Raw genomic sequence first — 27,270 nt, forward strand, 5'->3', positions numbered from 1 at the left:
CCAAGGTCTCAAAGAAGACTGCATCAGACCTATGATTAGAGTGCATGTGGAACCATTTCCCACCTTTAACTTGAAACACAAAATCCAGCTATCTATAAATCAAATTTCACCTCCTCTGTATTCTGTGTTGTTTCTCCAATCACTTAGGTCTATTTCAGCTGTGCCTGCGATGACCAGTTCTAATTCTCTTGCATCAAAGACAGATACCAGCCTCGCATCCACCACCTGTGGAGCAAAAAGAATATAGGGCATGGCTTAAGAACCTGAAGAAATTTCAACCATAATCTCAGTTTCATCAGAAAATGAGGCACAAGGAGGTTGAGGAATAATATGGACAGACTCTGCATTGGCATTTTAAAAACTATAAAGCTCGCTACAAAAATATTTTTAGAAGAAAGATGATGATATTTGTGTCAACACAACTGTTTTTCTAATTGACCACTGATAAATCCAGTTAGGTTTACATTTCTGAAGATATAGTCCTCATATAGAAGTCAATGAAAGACTTGAAACAATAACCTCTGACCGCCTGATATGATCATTTCACACTTCAAGCATGAGATTTGATTACCTATATCTAAGCATAAGTAAGATGCAGGACTTAAAAATGTTTTTGGTAATCATTAAATTGTCAGATGCTATTTGAACTTGGGTTATTTTATTTCAATGATCTCTTATAACAGTATTAGGCTTTTTTTGCATCCATGAAATACACAGGGAAAAAAACGCTGGAGTTTTTACATTGAAAAAGCAACAACAAATACAGCCAAAGAAAAATGGCAATATTGCACATACATAAAATACAGCAAGACTGACTATAGTATAAATGAATATCAGACGACAAAGCCCCACTCCTGCTTGTCTTCACCTCATAGAAGCCACGCACTAAGCTCTCGGTCTGTTGCACAACACCCCTCTCAATCCTCCATTTCACCATCCTCTCGATGTACTCCTTCTTGTTCTTCTCTGTGACTGGGATATTGGCACCCCCTGGTTTTAATTCACGTTCGGTAATCTGAGATGAAAAAACCCAAAGGACTGATCAAAAAGCAATACTCATGGTACTGTGTGAACACTGCTACCAACAAGCTACAATCAGCCAGCAACCTGTTCCTAACCTGGCCGGCACATCCCACTGCAGGGGGTGAGGCACCAGAGGGGAGCCCAGGTGCACACAGAAGTTCTGTGAAAAGGAACACTGAGTTGATGTCCACAAGCCCCAGAGATTAAGGAAATGTATTGCAAATGCTGAAGGTTAAGTTTTAAATCCTAACAAAATAAATAAATCTTTTAAATGAGAATGAATTGGCTCCAGATTCTAACCCACTGCTATTTGAATGTTTGACAAAAACACACATTCACAAATTTCTTTAGGGTTCAGAGTCACTAAATATAAAAAGCCAATATTTAATAAAGATTTACTTAAGAAAGCAGAATTACATTCAAGTGAATGTTAAACTGAGAATTTTCCAAAATATATAAAATTTTGGAGAGCAGTCAAATGTTAATTAATAGCTCAATAAGAATTTTACATATGAACTAGTATATAACCTTTGAAAGAAACAGTTTAACCAGCTATTCTACCTACTTTGAAAAAAACCCAGTATGTTCTCAAACTTTCACCAAAATAGTTAACTTTCCTTCAGTTTTAAAACAATCAATTTTAATTGGATTGTTAACTTCAGTTAAATTTAACAGTTAGGCACAAATGTCAATTAAATTTTCAAACTGGGATAGCATGAAATTTTTAAATTTTAAATTTTTAATTTTTATATTTTAAATTTTTAAAAATTACATTTTATACAAGGAGCATTCTAAAAATCTTATGCTGCTATTTTAACTGGAAATAGAGGATCGCTGACAAAACACAAATGGTAATCACCATCTGTAAATTAGGCCACCTTCATCTGCACTTGGCTTTAGAATAATCTTTTTAACCAATATTATTGTAACTTTCTACAGGTTTAAATCACCCAACAAATCACAAATAAGTATCTGATTTTAGCCACTGAATTAAGTCTTCATCAACCAGTACTGTACTTTGTCACCAGGCATTCACATACACAGACCTGTCCAAACACTTCTTCATTCACAGTGAACGTGAGATCCAGGATGTCATGGATGTCATTGTCTTTCATCCACTGCAGGCTCTGGTGAAACTCTTCATCAAGGTATTCTAGATCACTCAAGTCACACAAACTAAGATGACAAACAGCGAGAAACAAATATGTAGGCATGACTATCAGCGAAAACCCAAAAACATAAGGGAAGAAACCAAGAAGTAAAGATAATAATAATAACTAAGTAAGTGATATCTGGAAAGTTCTTAGTAAAGTTGAGTAGCTAAACCAGTGAAATAATTCAGAATTTATTATAAAATCATAAAATCCTGGAATCGGTATATCATTTCACAGACACAGAACAGGAGACACAAAGAACAGCTGTCATCTGCAGTTATCCACACTGATGCCAAAGCAGGAAATAGACTGGGGGCCGACAACATGGGTCTTATATTTTTTTGGTTCTATTTGCTACCTCAAAATACTGTTCTTCTAGTTAGAAATCCTTTGTAAGTTTCTATAGTGTAGCTTTAATTTCCCCCAAAGATTAGATTTTATGATTCATAATCACATATATGTCCTTTTCCTTCATAGTCCTTATTCTTTCTATGATTCTGAAAATAGCAAGCCACAGAATCTCTCTACAGTTATGCTGCTTTTCTATATTTCTCTCTTCTTTTTTTATGGCTGAGAGGAAGATCTATAAGAGGTGAATTTACTATTATATGCCCCTGTTGTAAGGTGGTAGAAACCAATTTACTTAGTTGTTCCAAGACTTCCTCCCATCAACCCAATTTTAAAGGTCATTTTGTTTGGTTCAGTCTAAACATTTATAATTATCAAGTAGATGCCAAACATCTTAATAGCTATTTGACGAACAGTTACTGTCCTCAAGGAGCTAACAGTCTAGCTGGGGAGCAGACAGACAAGGTAACATAAGGCTACATGGGATGGCAGGGGTTGTGAAACACTCATAACTTGTGCACCATTTTATATGTACACTCCAATTTTTTTTTTTAAGATAAATACAAGAGCTCTCACAGCAAATCTGCAGAACATTTACTTTGACCACAGATTCAGGACAAGCTCCTCTTGAGTAGATGAAATGCACATTAAATTTGCAAGATGTGTAAAAGCTGGAGAGGAAAGAGGGATGGATGAAAAGCAGGAGAATTGGGGGAAAGAGAGACAGGGAAAGGGGAGAAGGCCATGAGCAAAGAACAAAGGCATGGAGTATGCAGACCACTCCTAGCACACTGGCGGCACCCATGTTAGCCACAGACTGAATTTCCAGAGAATGGGGCTGGGAAGGGAGTGGCAGCAGTTCCTGAATGTCAGTTGTTTAGGAGCGTGGTGATTCAGAATTACTGATAGTTCAAGACAGAGAAGGACATGATCAGATATGAGATGTGACTTCAATTATTTCTCAGAAAGTCACAATGTAGACAATTATTTTAAATGGGGGGTGAAGTGGTTATTAGTAGAAGATGAGTTCAATTAACTGACCACTACGGTCATCTGCTCAAAGTAAAAATAAGGTTTTAATTAGGGTAGTGTTATTAAGGATAAAGGGGAGCAGTTGGATTTAAGAATTATTTAGGAGGCAAATGTGGAAATTAGTAAATGGCTTTACTAAGGAGGTATATAAATAAGGATATCTAAAATAGGACAAGCAAATGAACCTATATTGCAATCCACTTCTGACTAATTGCCAGTCTTGAGTGCTTTATGAAAAAATTCCTGAGGACACAACGAGCCAGCAGGAAAAAGGGCCATAAATACTCTGTGAACTCTACTGTGGGACTGGATGTAGTTGGGGAAAGTAGAGCATGTGGGTCTACGTGCCGTCCCTGTTAGAGTCCCAATTTCTGAGCAGAGGGAATTGAAAACATTGACACCGTTAACTGTGACAGGGCTCATGGGAGAAGGTACATTTTTAGATCAGGGCGAGTATATAAGTTTTTCTTTAACCATATTGATTTTGAGGTGCCTAGAGACCGCCCTCCCAGTCCTACAAGTCAAGGGAGGTCAAAACTGAGGCTGCAGATCCGAGTCAATAGGAGAGGACACAAGTGAAGAAATTTTCCTATGAAAGCACACAGAAGGAGAAAAGCAGGGCCCAAGAAATGGAAGTTTTAGGAACACTCAGGTCTAGGAGAGATGCATCCCACAAAGGAGACATCAAAGTGAAAGGGGACAAGAGAGTATAACACCATGAGTGCCAGTGGGGAAAAAAGTCAAGTATACATAGGTGGAGACTGGGGTAGTGCTTCATCTGCCTAGACATCAAAAGGGGAAGAAAGCAGAAGTCTTCCCAGTGACCCTCTTAAGGGCCCATTAGAAAACCACTGCTTACTTTCATTTGAGGTCAAGGCTTCCATTTTATAGAAAAGAGGTATGAGGCCTTGTTTAGGGAGTGAGTTGGACAGAGCTAAGCAATCATTCTGTTCTTTCTCATTGAAAAGTTTGAGCTACTAGCCCCTTGAGAGTTGCCTCTTCCTGTGCAGCCTTGTAAATGACTACTGATTATAGGACAGAAACTATTGACTCTTGATCTCACGATAAATGCAGCCTTTCACTGTGATAACAATGAAGACGTTTTATGAATGCTTGCATCTCCTCTGACAACACAAATAACTGTCTTGCATATAAGGGAGTCTCGAGAAAATTATAAACAATAAGCAAAAAAGAAACCAAAAACAATAAAAAGAGAATGAAAATTGGAACCAAAAGCAAGCAGTTGAAAGTTTGCATAAAGCAAAATCTAAACTGCATCTCATAAAGGATAGGGGCTGTGAGTCACCAAGACTAACCCACAACTATTCTATTAATAATCGGCATTAATACCACAGGAATTCCAGTGCTGTATTTGAAGTACAATTGCTTTAAAGAAACATGTGTCGCAGCAAATGAGAATAAATTATTTGGAGCACAGCAAAATTAAGACATTGGGGGCAAGACAGGAATAAAGGAAAAACATAGAAACCATATTTGAAAATGCATTTATTTCAGAAATCTAACCACTATTAAGTTTAATAACAAAAGACTTGAGATAATAGGCAAATAAATCATTCTGACAAAGGATCCCTTTCGGTAAAGGAACTGTTGCGTTCTTACATGCTAACTACCCAAGCAACAGAAATACTCTTACATTCTGAGAAGAGCCTTATAAAAGGGTCTTGTGAAGAAGGCATCCAACAAATACTGGTGTATTAGTGCAAGACCAAGGATCCTACCGCTGAAACGGAACCTGTGAAGGAAAAGAGTGAGAGTTTACACCTTGTGGTGCAGTTTCTAAGTGGATCTATTTGCTTTCTAGAATGGCTTCTAGCTCTTCCCATCTAAATTTGTCCAGTTTCATTGCCTACAAGGTCCATGAGTATGCGTGAATTTTAAGCTGTGACTTCATGAGGCCAATAGTCATACTCACTTGTTGAAGATTCATCTGTTTCACTGTGATATACAGAGAACATACCAGCTTCATACCATGTCAACCATGTAGCACCCCACATGGCCAACCGGAATTTCCTGTGAGCATGTCGGTAAAATTTCCCCAAATTACTTCTAAGAGCTTTTGACTGAATGAGATTACGGTGAGTGGTGGGGAAAATATCATCCCCTTCTAGTTTGCAGTCATGAACATTGGCAGGATTTCTCTAATACAAATCCAGCAGCAATTCCCTCCTGAGGAAAAGCCCAATCTCAGATTGGAAAGTTCCTACCCCTCTTCTTTCTCAAACCCGGTAACTGTCGCCATCCAAGAATTATGCATGTGGACTTTTGGGGGAGTTCCTCATGGGATATTCTGTTCTCTAAAATTTCAAGGTTCAATTCTATTCTGAATCATTTTGGAAACTTTATTAAATGTATCTGTCATGACTGGATTTGCTGACTGAGATGTACACTTATTTTCTCTTTCAAAAGTACTCAAGTTTCTAACTCTGAAAGTCTGATGCCTTCCCAAAGTATAAATCCATACAGAGGATGTACAGACTAAGGTTCATATTGTTTGTCTGTAATTTTAGTGCCAGGCAGTCATTTTAAGATTAATGTCCGGCAGCTTTGTTTTTCTTTATTTCCACTTACGTTAGCCTAACTGCAATAGCAACAGTTAGGAGGATTCCAAATTGTAGCTAAATGGAAGCTGATTTGAAGAATAAGTCCTACAAGTTAATGTTCTCCACCCACCAACATTAACGTCATGACTCATAATCTTTTCATGAATCCTACTCATATTTTTATTTTCTATTGTTATTAGTGAAAACAAATAGGACAAGCAAAGAAGAGTTATAAAAATGTTAAAAGTCTATCGATGCAGGGTTTTGTTTTGTTTTTTTTAAATAAGATGTTTGGAAAGAGTGCAATTTGGGATTTGCAGAATATATAAAGTCCACATGGGAATCCCATACTGGCTTTTCTCAATGACTTTGTGTGAGAAATTAGGAAAGGGGCAGTTCTTGGCTACCAATCTCAAATGGCTTCAATATATAGTAAGGTGTCCCCCCTGTGATATTCCACTCCTGTCCTGCCATGTTTCTCTCCTACTCTCAGTTCCTCAAAGTCATCCCATCCACACTCCATACCTACTGGAATATCTTCATCACATCAGTCAGCTGACCCCCTGTCCTGCCCCTCTCCCACTGCCAGTCACTTCCCCAAGGACTGTCCTGAAAGCCCAGCACCCTCAGTACCTTCCCTCATCACCTCTCCCCACCTCAGAGCACAGAGATGTCCAACGGTGCAGAGAGAGATTTAGGAATCTCTCTGGGATCTTAACATCATCCATAACTGTCTCTTCATGGCAAAAACCTTTTGAATCCCTCCTAGTTCACTAAACATGACCTTATGGAACATAATCTATTACTAGCCAGAAGCCTCCTTATATATCTGAATTGGACCACAAAACATGAGTCAAATGAAGAATTTAACTGAAAATAGGATTTTTCTCCAAGGGAAAAAAAGTTGTTAAAAGAAAAATAGGATCCCACAAAAACGAATGTGACAGAAAATCAAATGAAAAAAAATTCTGGGAAAAAAATACTTACCATTCATGGTGATTGTCTACAAAAGCAGACATGGGACTTATTTGTACTGTGTATGTGTCATTGGCTGAATATTCAAATAAGCCATAATATGGGTTAAAAAGTTCTCTGGATACCAGGAAGAAAAACTCTCTGGAAGGTCCACTGTAATCCAGCCTTTAAAAAATCCATGAAAAGAAAAGCCAGTTATTATTATGCTTTCTACATACTGCATATATTTTTAGAGTTTGACTTTCTGTACAGCCTTCATTACAAGTCTAACTGTCAACATTTCAGGACTGTCCAAAACAAATTGTGTGCTCAATGGTTCCTAATCTCACCCATGTCTTGACCCAGAATATGGACATTCATAGAGAACATATCAAAATAAAGCTACTCCTCAGATAATGAATAGGAAAGATCCTACTAATTTGATTATATAAATATATACAAAAGGTAAATATTTTAAATGTCTGGAATGAGGTGATGGGAAAGAAGCGCAATAGGAATGTTTTATTTAAACAGGGTACAACCAGAGGGAGCACCCTACCTATCACCATAGGACATGCAGTCCCTTATGGATTCCTGAAACATTTTTAGATGGAGGAAGAAGGATTTCAGTAAATTAGTGAGAGGATTTTAGTTACAGGACCTCCCCTGGGGTGTCCAGAGGCAAAGATGAAATGATTAGGACTGAAGTAAAAACTTTAAACTAAAAAATACCAAGGAAAATTATAGTCAAGATAAATGAAGGTATCTAAATCTCTCTAGGGAAGGTATTTGAAGAAGAGGCTGAAACTCTAGCACCTGAACTGCAGTGTAAATTCCACTCTACTTTCAAGACATCAGGGTTAAAGTAAAGTATGAGAAACAATTGTGTTAGGTTTGAGGAATGACAAGTGGCCAAAAATGCTGAGAGCAAAATATGCAGTAAAGAGGAGTATTCAATAAAGCAATTTGATATGCTAATTTTAACATGAAAAATATAAAGCAACTCTATCCTATGATAAAAGTTTACACATGGGTTCAAAAACAGGAAAGAATGCTGAAGAAAGAATGGAAGCACTGATAAGTTGCGGTGATAGGGTTTTTATGACTCCTCTTGTTCACCTTTTTTTTCTCTTATGGAATTTCCTCTGTGGTCATCATTGCATATTTTTAATGAAAAAGAAATCATCTGAGTCTTATCCAGGGATGGGATTGTGTGGTGGAGAAAAGGATCCTCTTATGGGTGGAAGAGGGAGTTGGGATACTACTAAGAAAAAATTAAAAGACTTTTATTTTATATGTCTTACTTGAGCATTTAAAAAATAATTTACATAGAACAGGTTTCATCTATTCACATACTTTTCAGTTTTTGCAATATCCAAAGATATATTGACAGTTATTTTCTTGATATTTCACTAAGTCAACTTTCACTAGTCAATTTATTTGCTTCTCTAATGTCTTGCATATAATATTTATGAATTATGATAGGCTAGCTTTATTTTTTTCTAAAACACATTAAAAGAAATATTAGGGCCTCCCTGGTGGCGCAAGGGGTTAACAGCACATCCCTGTGAAGCTATCCACAGCCTCTGCAGCATGAATTCAATCTCCAGCTGGCCGGAGAGGTGACCCACATGGCGTAGCAGACCTCTCCTGTCTCACCAGCTGTTCCCCTCAGCAGTGTATTTCAGTCAGTCTGCCTGTTCTGTTCCCCACTCTGTCTCTGGTGAATCCTCTCACCCCCCATACCTCTGGCCTGTACCCCAGTTCTTGTATGCATAAATAAATAAATCTTTAAAAAAAAAGAAATATTAAAGTGTCAGTGTGTGTAATAGCTGAAATCATTTCACACACCAACAGTCCACGCTATACTTCGGGAGATACGAGGATAGACTGACAGAAAACCTTTGTGTACAGAAAAATGCAAACAGTGGATTCAGGTTCAAAGAGACCTTATGTGGGCATAATGGAACTATTCTCTGGGCAGCTGAATATAATGTGGTCACCAGGCTGGGAGGCACCTTGGATAACCTGGGAACTCCCAAAGCAGCACCGGGGCTCCCTCCCAGGAGCAAAGCAGGGGAATGCCTTTCCTTCAGTGGAGACCAAGGCAGCCTCCCGGGGCTTCCTCCCACTGTCCTAGTTTCTGGTTCTCTGACGCTACCAGCAGGAAATGGAATCCTTCTCATTCAAACGTTCTCCACATACTTAGAGGCTTGCTTTCAACAAAAACTGAGTGCCTGTTATGTTATGGGTATTAGTCTAAACGCTAAAGCTACAAAATCTTGAAAAGTCACCTTCTATAGGAGCTCTCACTTTAGCAGTGTAGAGTCCCTGCTCGCTGCTCCCTTTCTGCCGTTTCCTCACTCCCTCAACCTCTCCAGGCAGGGCGGAGTCCTCTGTCACCTGTTCCCTCTGCTCTGGACACTGCAGAGTCAAACTGATCTAAGGGCTAGTGTCCAATACAGAAGACAACATTCAATGTGTGGTCTTGTGAATACAGAGCTTAGAAAGGACTCTTAACTTTTTTCCTGGACAGTAGTCTCCAAAATTACTCTACTTTGTGGGAGCAGTCACTTTACTATGTTGACTCAGCTACAGTCTCAAACCTTTCATCTATACTACCCTACCCAGGAATCTTTCAACCTATCTGCTCATAGTTGCACCTATTTAAAACCTAAACACAGACTATATTTTTCCCACTAAATTTCACTTTGTGAGGCTTAGTCCTTGATTCCTGACTACCCAGACTGCTGGCGATGTAAAAACCTCTCTAAATGTCCTATCGATGGTGAATGTCATCAGCAGACCCTGTCTTGTTCTAGAAACAGAGAATAGCTGTGGCCAAAGCCATCTAAGAAGTCATTTTGTCCACCTCCTCATTTAACAGAGGAGAAAAACCAGAGGCTGAAGAAAACACTGACTTGCCTCAAATAAAAGCTGTATCAAGGACCCAGGCCTTGACATGAGCTGTTTGGCTCCACGTTTAATACTCATTACACCTTATAGGCTACCAACCCTTCCATAAGTTTTAAATGTTCATCAGATGAAAAAAAAAAAAATGTTGCTTATGGAGCAGGGATTGGCAAACAATGGCCTGAGGGCCAAATCTGCCCCAACCCCTGACAAAAAGTTAGGTTTTCTCAGAATACAGCGGTGCGCATTTGTTTATGACAGTCCAGGACCACTTTCCTGCTGCGATGCACAGTTGAGCAGGTGCAACCGGGAACATATGACCACAGCACCAAAGATATTTACTATCTGGCCCTTTAGAGAAAAAGTTTGCTTACCTTTATAATAAAAGGAAGTAAGAGGAAAATGCTGCTCTATTAAAACAACTGACTTATTATAAATCCTCTTTTTTTAGTGACAATCCCATCAAGGATACATAAAATGACACAACATCCTAGGTCCAAGCAACATCAGGGAGTGGCTGGAACTACTGAGATCAGCAAGGCCTACGGGGTGCAGCAGAGGCATGTGATGGGTAAGGGCCACGTCAGCTGAAACATGTTTCTGAGTCATTTTTCTTACAAAAAGCCAATTGGTAAAAGTAATATGAGTTTTCACCTGCTTAAAGTTAAACTGTGTCATTTAGTTAGAAATAGCAGATTTTTTAAGAGCTTCAACTCTCAGTGTTTTAATAATACTGCACTTATCAGTATGTATTATAATTGTATGTTTGTGTCTCCCTCCCCTATACACACTTCTAGACCATAACCAAGTATACTGAGGGCAGGGGCTTTATTTTTCTCATTTTTGTATCCCAAGTACTTAGTCTGATACACAGGAATAAAGTAATACATGTTGTTGAATCAATGAGATGAGCCCTGTGATGTCCTCAAAAGAAAACCAACATTATTTACATTGTTACTTGGCATATAGCAGATGAATAATAGCACAAGTTTGCCTTCAGGTGCAGTATTGATTCAATGACACTAACAGGTTACACCAATCCCTAAAAGACAACTCAGTTTGCAAACAACCTAAGAAATAACTCAGATACATTATACTAAGACAGCCCAGCACTTGTAATTTCTAGATCTAATATCTGGTAATATGACAAAGTTTGTTAAAATGACAAAGGTGTCATTTTAACAGGTTCCTGTCTTTTTAACGATAATAACTGCATTTGGCTAATGACAAGATGAAAATTCCCAGAGAGGTTAAGTTGAAAAGTAAAGCTGCTTTTCTTTTTCCAAAGAGAGAACAAAGCTAACAGTTCTTCTAAGAGGAAAATGTGTCTTCCTCAACCAGTCAGGTTTTTATCTGCCTTTTTTTAACTCTAGCAGCACTGATAGAGTCACTCTAAAGCCAAAATATTTTAAAACTTGATTTGATTATAATCCAAAACTTAGAACTGAGTATCTGAAAGCAGGTTATAGATTACAAATTACATATGTCTACCTAATTAAATAAGACATGCCCCAGCAGGACACCTTATGCATGTGCTTCCTGCAATGTCTCAGCAACCTCTTCCATATAAATAGTTAATATGACTCATATCACAGGGATCGTTTGTTACATTCCTGTTTTGCCAGTTAGGTTAGTTCCACAACTCAAGGCTTGGCACAGAAATATAGAAACTCTGGACAACGGGTGTGTAGCCACACCAACAGCTGCGTCTGAGTGCATTTCAGAATAAGCACAGATGTCTTTAAGGTGGCAATGTAGTTTTGAGTTCTGTGAAGTGCAGATAAAGCATTTTAAACACCACGTTGCTGGGCTGACACAACATCTAAGATGTTAGTGGCATCCAGTGTTTGCTAAAATAGTAAACTTTATTCCCGTGTTCTTTATTTGCAACTAAGAATGACTGAAAACACAGTATTCCAACAGAAGTAGACTGTAAAATGAAAGAAGACGATGGCATTGGAACTCACACCATCATTTCCTACAAGTTTTCTGGGACAAAGAAAGCTCTGCTTTCTTACAAGTTGGTTCAGGCACCCATAGCCTACGCACCTTCTGATTACCAAGCTATTTATAGCAGAAGGCATTGGCTCTTAAGCTACTTAAAAAGGCCTGATGGGCAAATAAGGTATTTTGTGAGCAATTAATATGACATTATGCTGGGTGACACCCAACTAAAGCTTCAATACAAAAGCACCCTTCTTCAGGTTTGGGTTACTTGGGTTATCCTGCAAATGAAGTATAATTTAAAGTTTTTAAAGATTTCTGAGGAATAAATGGGAGTGTTCAGGGCCTTAAACAAGGAGCAAGAATTAGATCAGTGGTATGCAGAACTGCTGCTTATTTTGTAAGCAGCAAAACATGGCTTTGCAAGAGAGATGACTGACCTCAGGGAGATGGCACCTTACATATAATGAACTCATTCTTCCTTAGAGAAAGGTGCCTTTTACTGAGCTGGCCATGGAGAAAAAAAGAGGCGAGGCAATCACAATGTAAACATCCTTTCTTTATCCAAGCCCTTACTTCCTTACTGTTTCCTAAGAAGTTAATGGCCCAGGATGCCTTATCAAACACAATTGTCCAGCTAGGTAACTCTTGAGAAACCACATAGGCTTTTGTTGCTGGGACTTCGATTCAGAAGAAAATAATACATTGGAGAATATGTGCTGCTCCACTGGCTCCCTTCCAAAAGAAGCAACGTCTAGGCTGACTGAAGTCCAACAGAAAAAGGCAAGAAGAGCATGAAATTCCCCACCACATCCAGATGACTCAGTTTCTAGCCATTTTGTCACTGCTGCCTCTCTACCCCCCTTTGCGAGAACAGATAGCTAGATCAAGTTGGGTGGAAATTTTAATGACAAGAGAAGAAAACCTCCAGCTCTGACCCAATTAGATCACAGCGATTTGCTTAGAAGCTGCGTACTTTCTATTGAAAAGTCAATCATAACATGACTCATTATTTTAGCTAGAAATGATAACCTGCTCATTGTCTACTACAATATTTGCATTTATAGACTCTAAGATCATTTTTGCTTTTTAAAAAATGGAATATAGGATACTCCAACATTCTGGGATTAATTTTACCTCATATGGAATTTGTTATCATCCTATAAATTAATGCTTATAAACGTTCCCATTATTTTTCTTAGTGCTTCCATTTCAGAAACTATCAGATTTCAGACCCATGCAAAAAAAAAAAAAAAAAAAAAAACCAGGTTAAAGTAGAGCTGTACCCTTTTGGGGTACAGGCAGATGCATTATTCTTAAAAATAAATCCCTTTCTCTTTATGCCCTAGTAATCTATTATAAATAAAGACCCTGATTATGACTAGAAGAAAATATAATTGAGATAATATCAATAAGAACTGCAAAGTATTATTCCTTCATAGATAAAGCTGACATTAGCAACACAAAATAATACTCTGTATAAGTCAATACTCCTACTGATTTGGACTTTTCACAGAATTAGCTCTACCTATGTACTTATTACTCTACTGACCTCAAGTACAGAAGGAAGTATACAAAATATAAAATTACCCTGGAGGCAGTAACTCCTCAGACAACAAGGAAATAAGTCATTCAGGACGACATTTCTAAAATCTCTCCAAATCCTCACTGTACATCTTCTTGAGTAAATGTTTTAGTTACATAAATAATTTCTGATTTAAAGTTACAAAGGGGACATGCAAAATTTTATACATCCCACATTCAGTTTCCATTTTATTAATGTCTTATGTTAGTTCAGTATACTTGTTATAATCATTGAAACAATATGGATTTATTTACTAAAATTCATCCTTTAATTATTATTAACTAAAATCCATTCAGATTTCCTTGGTTTTCACCTAATGTCCCTCTTTTTTTTTTTTTTTAAAGATTTATTTATTTATTTATACAAGCACTGGGTACAGTCAGAAGCGCGGGAGGGTGAGAGAATTCACTGGAGCCAGAGTGGGGAGCAGAACAGGCAGAAGGACCAAAGTACACGGCTGAGGGGAGCAGCGGGCCGGCAGGAGAGGTCTGCGCGCCATGTGGGACCCCCGCTGTGGCAGTGGGGAGGGAGGGGAGAGGGAGGGGAGGGGGAAGGGAAGGAGAGGGGGAGGGGGAGGGGGAAGGGGAGGGGGGAGGGGGAAGGGGAGGGGGAGGGGGATTGAACCAGCGCTGCAGAAGCTGTGGGCAGCTTCGCAATCCAGCACTCAGCTGCTGCGCCACCCGGGAGGGCCCTAATGTCCCTCTTCTGTTCCAGGCTCTAATACAGAAGATCACATTACATTTAACTGTAATGTTTCCATAGGCTCCTCTTGGCTCTAAGTTTCTGAGACTCTTTTGGTTTTTGATGACCTTGACAGTTTTAAGGTGTATTGGTAAGGCAGCCTATTGAATGCCCCACAATTTGGAATGGTATGATGTTTTTCTCATGACTAGACTGGTATTATGGGTGTTGGAGAGGAAGACTGCAAAGGTAAGTCCCATTTTTATCCCATGACATCAAGGGTACTACTAATCACATGAGTTATGACTGTTGATTTTAACCTCGATCTTCTGGCTGAGTGCTTGTCAGGCTTCTCCACTGTAGATGTACTGCTCTTTCCAGCATACTATTTGAAAGAAAGTCACAATGTGCAACCCATGGCTAAGGAGTGGAGGATTATGCTGATTTATTTGGGAATCTTCAGCACAGGGGATTTGTCTATTCTCCTCCACTCATTTATTCAATCTGTATATTTATATCAGTGTAGATACATGTAGATTGGGTTTAGATTATAAACAAATACTACTTTATTTTTTTTGCTAATTATTCCAACGTTAGCCATTGGGAGATCTTTGAGTTGGTTCTTGTGCATTTTTGATAACTACTGATCATTCTGGGCTTTTTGACCAATTCTTCACTTTTTGGATTTATAATATGCTTTAGTTTTCATTTTGTCTATTTTCTCTCCTTGTTCTAGAATCAGTCACTTCTCCAAGCAGCCCTAGTTTCTTTTATTGAGTAACGATACTGGAAACCAAGATCTGGGCCTAAGATATACATTTTTTAAATACCTGTAACTAGAACTATTCCTCAAGAACTTACAAAAAGACACGTTCTGAGGGTAGAATTAATGAAGGGAAAGTGACAGAAACCTTCCAGCTCCATTTTTTTGTATTTCAGTAGGAAAATTTATTTAGCTTTTCTCTTGAGTTTTACTATAGTTTTACTATAAACCGGAAAGAAATATCATGATTTTTAATTTTAATGTGATTTATGTGTTAAGAAAGTGGCAAAGATTAAAATAACTTCTTTATGCATTAAGTTTTCCATTTTTCGTCATCTTTCAAAAGAGTATAGGATTATCAATGCTTTAATAAGAAAGTAAAGTCCACATGTAATGGTCCATATTAAATATTCATGACACGACAACATGCTATTGACTTCACAAAGTTGTGAGATTGGATATTATCTGGCCCTATTCCAGCTTCAATGTCATGTATAGAAAGGCGGATTACGAGGTTGTGTCTGAGGGCTGAGGTCACACCAAAATATCTTCCTGTTGTTTTCCCTCTGGATTTATAGGAGGGAAACAGATAATGAAAGTAGGAAGCATTTGGACATCAGTGGCAAAGATATCAAGTCCCACTCAGTCTGGGCTTCCTAGGAGTGGATATCATCAGTCCAGATAATAGAGGGAGACTGCTTTGGGACAATCAAGCACGATAAGCATCTGTTTCTATTCAAGTATAAGGGTTTCCAAAGACTCTTCCTTACACCTCTGCGGTCTCAATAAACTATGGTCCAAAAATGAAGGAAGGCAGCTGGTGTTCTGGGGGAGGAAAAGTATTCTCATCCAAACAGAGTGGTTATCTAAGGAAATACTTGGAATCCCATGCATACCTGTGACTCTGTGATTAGGCTAAAAACATTTGCCTTATTTTCAATTGTGCACCTGCATCTTTTAGCCGACTAACATAAGCTAGATGTGCATTAATGCATACTGATGATGAAAGACTCATCTCAGGCAAACTTCTACTCAATCCTTGTCACATTTTGTCTCATTATACTGTTTTCCCATATAACTCACTTTAATCTAGTCACAGCTGGGAGACTATATGACAACATATGTGAAAAAAGCAGAAGTTCTCAGTCACAGACTAGAATAAAGACCTATGGTTGGGGAAAAAAAAATTCAGATGAACGAGAATTTAGGACTTGTGGTTATACTTCAGCATTGCTCTAAGAGTGGTGGAAAAAAATAAAGTAAGCCAAGTTTCAAATCCCGATTTCGTTTCACTTGCATACACAAATTACTTTATACTTTGTAGCCTCCATTTCATAAATCATATACTGAATGGTTGGATTTATTGGCTACTACTGCTACAATTTCATATTCTAATACACTTTACTTCTAGTCATGAGTGAAAAGAGTGGCCTTAAAATGATCCAGGTTGTTAGAATGGAGAATACAACCAAACTTCAGAAAATAGTGTGGTGTTTTGTTTTGCTTTGCTTTGCTTTAGAGACAGCTGGGTGAGGAGAAGGTGCTGAGACTCAAAACCCAGAGCTGAAATGAAGAAAGAGGAAGGAATTAGAGAGAGATGAGAGGTATCTTCTCTTCTAAATGTTATATAACAACTGTTATGTCTATTTAGATACAATAACCACTTTGTGGGAGCCTTCACACCTTTATTTCCTAACCTTTATCGATATGAGCACACTCATGGAAGAGTCAGACTTCTGTTTACAGCAGGTAATTAGTTTGGTAGGTGGACTGTTTTCTCAATGGACAAGAAAAACTGGAAACAAAGAAATCAGATCCATGGTCTAAGAGATACTGCTGTGGAGGCTTCCTGATGGAACAGCAGGGATCTAATTTGGGATTCAGAAATGAAGTCGATTTAACAGGTGAAGCATGTTCTACTTATACCTCAGTGCAGATAACAAGATCACAGACATTAAAACACAATTCCTTCTCTAGTTGAGTTTTCACTAAAAAATTTCTATGTCAAATGATGTCAAAAACCACTAAAGTCTTTTACAAAAATGCTGAGCGATTTAAGTGAATGAGAACAGCATTTCCTGTCAGAAGATTTCCTGTTGAGAACCAATGTGGTGAAACATCCCCTCTGAAATGGGTGTCATATACAAACCACTTCTCTGTTCTACTTACCCTTCCTCTCCAACAAAGGTAACATATAATTTATTTCTCTGCAGATCCTTCCTGGAATATCCCATAATCTGATTAAAAGCATCTTCGAGTAAGTGATCTCTTCTGATAATTAGCCTGTCCATAAAGAGACAATTTGAAAAATATGAATTATTTCCAAATTCTTATCCTTCTAGACCGGGCACTTGTCATTTAATGTCCCACTTACTATAATTAACTAGACAGAAAGTAAAGTGACTTAATATCATTGTTATCTACAATAAAAAACACATTTATCTTTAACTCTTAACAGCATTAACATAATTTACATCAAGAATCATTGGTAAAGGGAGCACTCCATATGACTTACAAAAACAACCTGAGCATCCTTTCTGAGTGGTGATATCAATTTACCCCAGAAGGAAAATGGTTATAAAACAAACAACACATACACAATTTATTAACTAAAGGAAGAACAACCCTATGAAGCAACGTTTTAAACCTGAATGCACCTAGACAAGGAGTTCAATTACTAAGAGCCTAGAGAGAGAAGACTGTGGGAACAAGGTAAAAAAAAAAATCTCACTGTCATCCAAAGCAGAGGAGTTTATAATTGTGCTTAATTTAATTTTTAAATTACTGAGTTTTGAGATTCCCTAGGTGACAGATACAAATGAGTGATATTCGCTGCAGCCCCACTTAATCTACTTACGATAATGACAAAGCCAGCCTTAAGCATATATCAATTTGCCTTTCATGCAAATACTCATGGAAGGGAGGATGATAAGGAGGTGAGACACTTGACAGCTTGATCATCAAGACTTTCATAAGTGAAGCGTGAGAAAGGTAAAAAGCTCAGGCAGGTATGGTGTTTTGAACTGTTGGCAATTATTTGAGGCGAGTGGAGGCTGTGAATTTAATAAAGCAAGCCTGCATGGGGGACAGTGTGTGGGGTTGCTAGTCTGGATGATTGTCTCAGGCACCCTGGGTCATGGTCAAGAGTGGACCCTCTTTCCTCTGTCCCCTCTCAGGTAAACATGGTACTCTCTAGTGGGGACATGAAATAGAAGTGGAAGTGGGGATGAAAGAAGTATGGTAAGTAGGAAGTGAAAATAATTCTAGGTCAAACATGATGGTGTTTTAATTTCCCCATTTAAAGAAAAATGGGTTAAAAGGGGCAGAAATAACATTCATGGCAAATTCCTTTGGACAAGTGAAGTTTATTTCACAGAGAGAAATAAAGCTGAACATTATTCCTATACTCAGGTCAGCTGAGGAGGAAGTAATGAGCAATATAAAACACTGTGATAACCTTTTAATCATGAATAGACTATAAACCAACTATACTTTTCTGGAGGAAAAAAAAATCCCCTTTATTTTTTTGGCCTGTACATTTATATGGAATGTGGTAATCTCTTTACTATTTATTTCAAAAGCTTCAATTGTATTGTGCATAACTCCAGGACGATGTTCTAGATGATCTTGTAATTTACACATGCCAAAATAAGTACGCTGCCTAAAACAAAGGTTGATCATTCGCAATAACAACTTCTTCAACTCCCAACTGTATCCTACCACGCTTTCACCATCTGCGAATTCTGTGGTTTGTATCATGTTGACTTACTTTAATTTCCCTGGACCTTGTCCGTATCCTTTAGTCTCCAACTTCCTGTAAAAGTTCCTTAGTTTGGCTTCAAAGTCTCGCTTGTATGGGGCTGGAGCTCGGGCATTGGCACGCTGAGTACCTACAGCAAACCGCAAAAAAAGGAGGGTCTAGGTTTATGCACTGTCCTGTATATTCATCACATCTCCATGGAAAAAGATTACTGTGGGGTTGAGATCATCATCAGCAAGTTTAAGGAGGCAATACTTTTAGTTCTTACACCTTTACTTCTCCAAGTTTAATATTATAACAGAGCCTAACTAGAATGTTAGCTAACTAGGATGTTGTGGCATTTTAGAAGAGGATAAGAACCCTGTTTGAATAGTTAAAATAATGCTCATGTGTTAGTCAAATATGTTCCCTTTTTTAGTCCAAGTTAATATGAGTCAAACAGAGTTACTCATGTCTGATGATAACTGTTAGGGTGGAATATCTTTGCTTGCTACTGAGATGATATCATGGCAATAAGACAGGAAGTTACAATATGAAAACTATGTGGCATGTTAAGTAAGAATAGTGAATTTTCAAGCTTCTTTCTATGAAAAATACAAACTATAACTAAGAATTGTTTCAGATACATAATTCCCTACATTTCACATTTGCACAGTAATCTTGATAAATCTGGACTATGTTTCCTGGTTGCCAAAGAATAAGTAATACTGATATTTGTTGCCAAATACTGTGCCAAATACTGTGATTATCTACAGGTTTTGTAAAGATGTTTAATATACCATTTAATGACAAGTATCACTAATCATATGAAAAAATAACATACTTTATTCCTCTTTCCAAAGAAAACTACAGTTTTGTATCACAAGATCACTAATAAACAAGGCAGACACAAAGCTGGTGATGAATGTGGGAGTCAGACAAAGAAGCATAAAAAAACGCTGGACATTTCCACTAAATATTTCAAAATATAATTAAAAGAAACAAGAAAACAAAAATTTTGAAGTCTTCTGTATTATTAAATATTTAATGAATGAATCAACGAAATGATTTTTATTCACTGCTAATGCTTTGTTAGGCTCAGCAACAGATGATTCAAGTGAATAAGCTGGGGTTGCTGGACTGAATACCTTGGTTAGGAAGACAGAAGTAAACCACATTAAACAAATAGAGAATAATAAAGTCCTAAAGTAGTTGTAATACAAGCTGTAAGATGGAGGGGACAAAACTATGTCCTGGGACTATATCCAACTCTATTGATTTATTTTGCTTGTCATATATTTTTTTAAAGGTTTTAAATTAACTGCCGACAAACAAAAAATCGGGAGATTCCAAGTTTTAAAAAATCCAGATTTTCTCTCACACATTATTTGAGAACTCTTGCAACAACTGGCTTGCAATTCCCTGGGGGGTATGGGTGGGCAGTGACTCCATTAGATAAAAATGTGCCACAGTCACTCAATGATGCTGGTTGCCTGTGCTCCCTCCAATTATACATGTGAGATCAGTGTTACAGAAAAGTAGTGTTAGGGGGAAAGGATGTCCTAAAGCTAATTCCATACAGGCTTTGTGGACTCCACGCCCACCCCAGGCCAAAGCCAAACTGGGAACTCCAAATCCCATCACCACCAAAGGGAAGGTGGCTGGGACCTGAGGGTGGGGTTAAGCAGCCAGGTGGATATAAAAGGCAGACACGTGGGCTTTGGGGGTCCCCCATTTTGGCTCTCCGCCAGCTTGCAGCGTCTGGCCAGCTCTGAGAGTGACTTTGGGTTTCCAGGTCGGCGGATCGGGTAGGACGCATTAAAGACTTTATTTCCCTATTTTCTCCCTGAGTTGTACATTTTCCTTATTTCCTTTTCCCTTGTAAATAAACCTTTTATTAACCATTTGTGTGTGTCTGTAGTGGAGTATTAATAAGTCCCTTGTAAGCGCGCGGGTGAGGACCCACAGCCAGGCAACCCGCTCAATATCAGGGCTGCCCTATAACAGCAGCACTAAAAGAGGAAAAGTACAGATTGAGGAAAAGACCTTAGGAAGGAGAATTTATAGGAACCAGTTCTTGTAAGCAGGGAAGGATCTATATGGTATACTGGAGCAGGGCAGTAAGAACTGGAATAAGTATTGCATGCACGTTGAGAGGACGCGGAGGAGAGCCCACCAACACTGAGGAGGAGGCGTGTGCTGGGGAGCAAGTGGGAAATGTAATTGGTCAGAAGGTTGGAGCCAAATTATGAGAGGAATTTAAAAAAATCTTGCTGAGGCGTTTGGGCATGATGCAGTGAGCAGTGGGCAGTCTTTATAGATTCTTGAGCAAGAGACTAACAGACAAGTGGTGTTTTATTAAAGAAATCATTTTCTGAGTGTGTTGTACCGATTAAAGGTGGGAGAGTCAGGAGTAATTGCAGCGATTAAGGCCCTGAGGGGATGTGGGCTAGACAGGAGGATGGTGACTCAGAGAAAGCTTACCACTTGAAATAAAAAAATGGTAACAGTAGATAAGAAAGGAGAGACCAGGAAGCTCTGACAGTCACACACAGCTCCTAAAACAACAGCTATCATTTATAGGGAACCAGGAAAAAGACTAATTATAATAAAGTAAAAATCAAAATCAGCAAGCAACTATAAACCAGAGACACACTTGGGGGGGAAGAGTAGGGGAAGGAGGGAGAAGGATCAAAACAAGGGGGGGTGGGAATTGTATGGGGACTATAACCAAGATGAAAATGCATACATTGTGCAAAAATGAAATATGATGTAAAAAATATATAAAATTAAAAAATAATAATAAAAAATAAATAAAAGAACAAAGAGTAAGAAATTAAAACTGCAATTGAAAAAAAAAACAGCTATCATTTATTAAGTGTCTGCTGTGCACTGGGGACTGATCACTTTACACAGGGGATCTTGGAAAAGCCTTATGAAGATTCTAGGAAGTGGGCATTGTTATTATTGCCATCATTAGCTTTTTGTAACTAAGGAAACTGAAGTCATAGGCCTGTGAATGGTCTATATAGGATTTGAGCCAGGTTGATCTGATGCTAAAAGCAGTGTGAGAAATGGTGCTGGTGAACAGGGTCATGCTGAGTCTTTGTAGATACTGATCTGGAGATGCAGCAGTTCAGGTGGACATACTCTACAAGCACCTGAATGTGCTACCGGAGATCTGGTGAGTGGCCAGGGCCACTCATGGGTCCACCAGCTGATGAATGTATGACACTTGTGCACAGCCTATTCCAGAAGTCCTTCTCAGTGGTGGCTACTGCTGTTATCAGAAAACATCTACAATGTAAAGTAAGAAAATTACTTCATGGTAGATTAGTAAGGAAGATAAGTAGATAAGTAAGGTAGATAAGTAAGGAAGAGACACAGGTAGTTCTGATGGTAACAGAGAGACACGGAGGGGAATACTAACGACACAAGGGAATGTTTTGAGGTTTTAGGAATGAATTTTAATAAAACTGTCTATTGATCAACATACATGCCTGCATTATCATGAATCTTTTATCCAAGGAACTAACAATTATACAACTACAATAATTTTATGTCACAAGGGAAACAATAAATGTAAGCTTAAAAGATTAGGGATCCTAAGCAGTGGTCTCAATCTTGATGGTACTAGAGTTGCTTAGGAAGCATTTAGAAATGCCAGTTTTCAGGCGACACCCAAGATGAATTACGTCATGTGGATGGGATCCAGGCCTAAGTGTTTTATGCAGCTTCCACATGATCTAAAGTGCAGCCAAGGTTGAGAACCATTACCCCCTACAGGAAGGTCAAGTGCAACCAATGAAACACCTGGGCAGCTTCCAGGGACCACCACTGGGAATGCTTCCTGTGGCTCTGAAAGGCACTGTTTGCAACATGAAGGAACATGATCTCAGGAACACAAGGCTGCTCTCTTGGATGGCTGAGGACCAGGGCAGGGCCACACAAGTTCATTTCAGGTATGGCAGAATAAAGTCAGTGCTGCAGTCTGAGGAACTGCAGTCTGAGAAAAATGAGTCTAGAAAATGCAAGGAGCTCAGAAAACAGCCCTAATGAATCTGTTTTCAAGAGCACAATCATTGATAGGGAAGAGGAAAAAGAACAAAACACTAAGTGAAAATCTTTCAGGACTCAAAGGAATCAGGATTCTTTAAAAGTTATTTACTTTTAAAAAGAGCAGTACATATACTATTGCTGCAAAATTTGAGATGCTTCAAAGGATGTGGGTAATGCCATAATGCGTTCCATCAATAATATCCGAAAACATTAATAGACACTTAAGAAAAATGATCTCTGCTTCCACTTATACTTTAGGTAAGGGATTCAATTATGCAGACTGGAGAAACTGTTAAATAAAAAAATTATTTTGCTAATAGTTTGATTAAGCAAAAAAATCATCACATATTATGATTTAAAAATTACAGCAAATTATGCTACTGGCCCTTGTCAAATTCTGAAGGAACGTCAGGTACTACTGCCAAGATATTCCAGGACAGGAATGTTATTTCTACCTTGGAAATCAAAAATGATCTTAGAGGGCCAAACTAATAGAATTGTATAGCAGCCATAACTGCAAAAGAGGTTCTAGGACACAATACTTTCACATAGAGAGTGATGTCATGGTCTTTATAGTCTTACAAAGTCAGATTACAAAATGTCAATGTTACATATAGGAAGTAACTCAATGAAGGGCTGACTTCATAGGTAATCAGCATTATGTAAATTATTTGCAGGGAAAAATGCTCAGTAACATATTAGGGGTTCTCCCCTTATTTCTAGCTAGACCTCTACTCCCATGTAGTGTTACACTATGTCCATACACTGTTACCAAATGGCATAATCATGTAGAAACTAAAGATTTCCACCAGATAAAACACTCCTCCTGGATTCTAAAATTCTTGGCATCAAACTGGCATCAAATCTGGGTCCCTTTTGATTTGGGGTGTGCTACCTGGAACCTAGATTGCTTTGATGTCTAGCTTTCATTCTGCATTGGAGGGGGATGGTGCTCAGTCTAATCCAGCTGAGGTTCTCAAGGACACTTCATTCCTGGTTCACTTTAAAGAAAACAACAAATTGACTTTTAAAAAATTTTTTTACAGTTGCTTATTAGTGAATGAGACTAAATCATCAAATATTACAATAATTTTTGAGATACTCCATCTCTGGAACATAGGTCAACAAATGGAAGAAAAAGGACAAGCACCTCCAAAATAGCCAGCACAAAGCACAAATACTGAAGTCCTCTTATTGCATTTCTGCTGTATTCTGTAAGAGTAGTAAAAAAATCCTCAGATCATTACTTTGAGTTTGCTGTTGCTCCCATTTACATATATATAATTTGATAAACGGATTTCTCAGATTCTGGCAAATTAGAAGCAATATATTAAAAGGGGAAAGCTGAAACATGTGACAATGGCAGGCACCTCTGACAGCATTAGGGGTGGATCCAAGGAGGCTAACAAACACAGAAAATAAGCAGAGGCAGTATTGGCCTTTCCTTCAGTTTTGGGAATAACAAGTCCTTCATCCCCACATCCCAAGGAGCAGCCTTCATTTATATTATCTAATTCCTAGATCATCTTTGTGGGATTGAGAAAAGAGAAGGGTCAGACACTTTTTCGGAAAACAAGTATAAATTACTTCAGGGGCTATGGGAAAGATGGAGGAAAAGAGACAGAGAAAGGGAAGGAGAAGGAAGGGAGAGGAGAGAGACAGAGACTTGGGACTGGCAGAGAGGGAGGAGCAAATGGAAGAGGAGTAGGAGGGAAAGGCTGCAGAATGTTTGGAAAGAGCAGCTGAGATAAGTAGCAGCTAAATGCTATTCTTAGGAGGGAGAAAGGAAAAAAGGGATCTTTAAGGAGTCTCACTGTATGTTGGGAAGAGAATTCCAATATCCCATGCTCTTAAGATAACCTTCAGTAAAGTCCCATGTGGCTCATCAGTGCTCTAGTCTGTTTCACTTCTGGAACCAGCTTCCAGATAGTGTCTAGTCAAGTAAATAAAACTCTGTATGATGATTCCCCCCAAACCAAGAAACAGCCTCAATACACTATGCATAGGGGAGCTGGGAGAGACAAAATGTATTTGAGTTTCAGCAAGTGATGGGTTAAATAAATTCTCTGACACTTAAAGTCATAGCTTTGGTTACGTGGAAAAGTTACATAAGTGAGCATATCTCCAATGACATTAGATAAATTAAGTGTTACTGCACTTAAATTCCTAGAAATGTGCAGCCACAAAAGGTCCTTGAATAAACTTCTGGGTTCCATATTTGGCATAGTAAACCATATAGTGTTTGGAAAGATCTTTTCTTTCTGGCATACCTAAGATCAAGATTGGCATTATAACAGTCCTAGAAAAACAAACTTTGACATACCAAAATTTTGACAAATTTTAGGTGAGCACTCTAACAGCTGCAAAAACCAATGAGTCAAAGTTTCCAAAGCCCCTCTCTCCTCCATACTTGAAAAAACATGTAAATGTGCTTGGCATGAGGGGAAGTGTGGAAAGTTTACAGGTTCCTAACATTTTGCATGAAGATCATTAAAATTCATCACTGTTGTAATTTTCACAATATTATTCTCACATGACTAAAAGGCATGAAATTCTAATCACGAGGAGGCTCACACCACTTTAAAAAATCTATTTGAATGTTTTCACAAAAAACATGAAGAATAGTGGTAGAAAGAGAAGCTATATTTCTTTTTCTTTTTTTAATTTCTTTTTCTTTATTGAGGTAACATTGGTTTACATATTTTTCTCAGAGAAACAGAAGATTCCTGCACAGGGTAAATGAGGCCATCTAGTCCTGCCCTGGTATCATGTGGAATTAGTTATAGTTACTCCCATTGATATCAGGCAGCACAATCCAATTTTAAGATCAAATAAAACCTACTGAAACAGAGTAGGCTAAAAATATGGAGATCATTCTTCCTGAAAATTAAAACCACCACAAACACTGCTAGCAATTTAGATAAATTTGGGCTCTACTTGTCTTTGGAAAATGTTTAACTCTAAATCTGCTTCCAGAATGCATTTTATTAGTCCCATCGATTACTCATGTACATTTGTGATGCTGAATGGAAAAGAAGTAAACTTAGTCACCATTTAGAATGTTCATCCAGTCTCCAAGAGCACTTGCAGTGCTTGAAAGGAACAGGATCTGGTGATCTACTTTTCTCTCAGGGAGGATGGGTCATAGAAAAGATCTGGAAAGCAGAGCCTTGACTACAATGAGCAATAATCCATACAGCTTCACTTCTCTAACCATAGAGTGTCAGGTAAAGAGACAAATATTTAAATTTCATTATAGACATATACCAGATGATTTGACTTATATATGGAGTGTGGAGAAATAAAACAAAGGAACAGATAAGACTAAGCCAAAACAAACCCTAGAAATCTGACTATAAAATTGAGGCTACAAAAAGGGGAGGGTAATATATGGGGAGTAAAGAGGGGAAGGGGGCCCAATAGACTATGGTGGAGGATTATGGGTGCTTTGGTGATGGGTGTGATGTAGCAACATCCCTCTGAAGGGGTGTGAATTTGTACCTCTAAATCATAAACAATGTCATATATCAACCTTACCTCAATAAAAAGCAATACAATAAAAAGGCCTACTCACCCCCAACTAAAACCATGTAGGAAGACCATGCAGCTATCATTGCTATATGATATATAGGCAAGTTGTTAAAAGATAAAAATCCCCAAAGTTTGCATAACAAGATGAATTTCCCTCTTTTTTTTTTCATTGTTTCTATGTGTTAGCTGAACCTACTGTATTCATTTCATAGTATGTAAATCAAACCATCATGTTGCACCTCTTAAACTTATACAGTGATGTATGTCAATTATTTCTCCATAAAACTGAAGAGCAAAAAATTATGTTCTTCTGAAAAATGTTCACACTATTGCCCTCTTCATTCCTGCCAGATGACATGAACTTTTTGCGACCACTGAACGACAAAATATAGAATGACCAAAAATAGACCATGAAGTCAGTATGTTTCTAAGTTAATTTGTATTTTATTCATTACAGAGCATAAAATACTTGCAAAATATTGCATAAAAAATAAACTTCATTGTAGGTTCTAGCTAAAAAAGACTAGGGAAAATAATTATCTAGGCAGCCAGCTCTGCAAATCAGTAATAAATGGATTCATATATTTCCAATATTAATGGTTCAAAAATTGACTATACGTCTCAGCATCAGATTTTCAGAAAGAAAGAAAGTGGGATAAATTATCATTTAAAGGATGCTTGCTGTGTTCCAGACAGCAGACAAGTAATCACCTGTGATTACTCTTATGCCCATTTTACAGAAAAGGAAACTCAAGTCTATGGAAGGAAGTATCAGTAAATGACTGAAACGACCTGTGAAGTCCATCAAATTTTCCCTTGCATCATTAGAGGCCTATATGAGTTTCTTTCCATCCTATATCATCAAAATAGGTGTGCCTACTTTGTTCCCAACTTGACCTGTGCTTATGCTTCCCATGGCCTGCCTTCCCACAGGTGACTGCTCCTCTTCACCCCATCCAGCAAATCACTCTCCTTCCAGCCAC

General features: G+C 38.2%; 1 protein-coding gene across 3 annotated transcripts in view; it reads right to left on the minus strand.

Annotated features, from left to right (window-relative positions):
- The window catches only part of HECW2 (HECT, C2 and WW domain containing E3 ubiquitin protein ligase 2), a 355,083-nt gene that overhangs the window by 26,632 nt on the left and 301,181 nt on the right, over positions 1-27,270 (minus strand). For all 3 annotated transcript variants that reach the window (XM_054699957.1, XM_037523745.2, XM_054699958.1), the window contains exons 20-26: positions 18,728-18,848; positions 17,128-17,241; positions 7,106-7,258; positions 5,212-5,310; positions 2,070-2,199; positions 869-1,015; positions 111-225 (exon numbers count right to left, since the gene is read on the minus strand). In XM_054699957.1, coding sequence (XP_054555932.1) covers positions 111-225; positions 869-1,015; positions 2,070-2,199; positions 5,212-5,310; positions 7,106-7,258; positions 17,128-17,241; positions 18,728-18,848 — 879 coding nt within the window. The remainder of the gene's footprint in view (positions 1-110; positions 226-868; positions 1,016-2,069; positions 2,200-5,211; positions 5,311-7,105; positions 7,259-17,127; positions 17,242-18,727; positions 18,849-27,270) is intronic.

Source organism: Talpa occidentalis, unplaced genomic scaffold, assembly GCF_014898055.3.
Source record: "Talpa occidentalis isolate TD23 unplaced genomic scaffold, MPIMG_talOcc4v2.1 talOcc4.3, whole genome shotgun sequence".
Classification (NCBI taxonomy): Eukaryota; Metazoa; Chordata; class Mammalia; order Eulipotyphla; family Talpidae; genus Talpa; species Talpa occidentalis.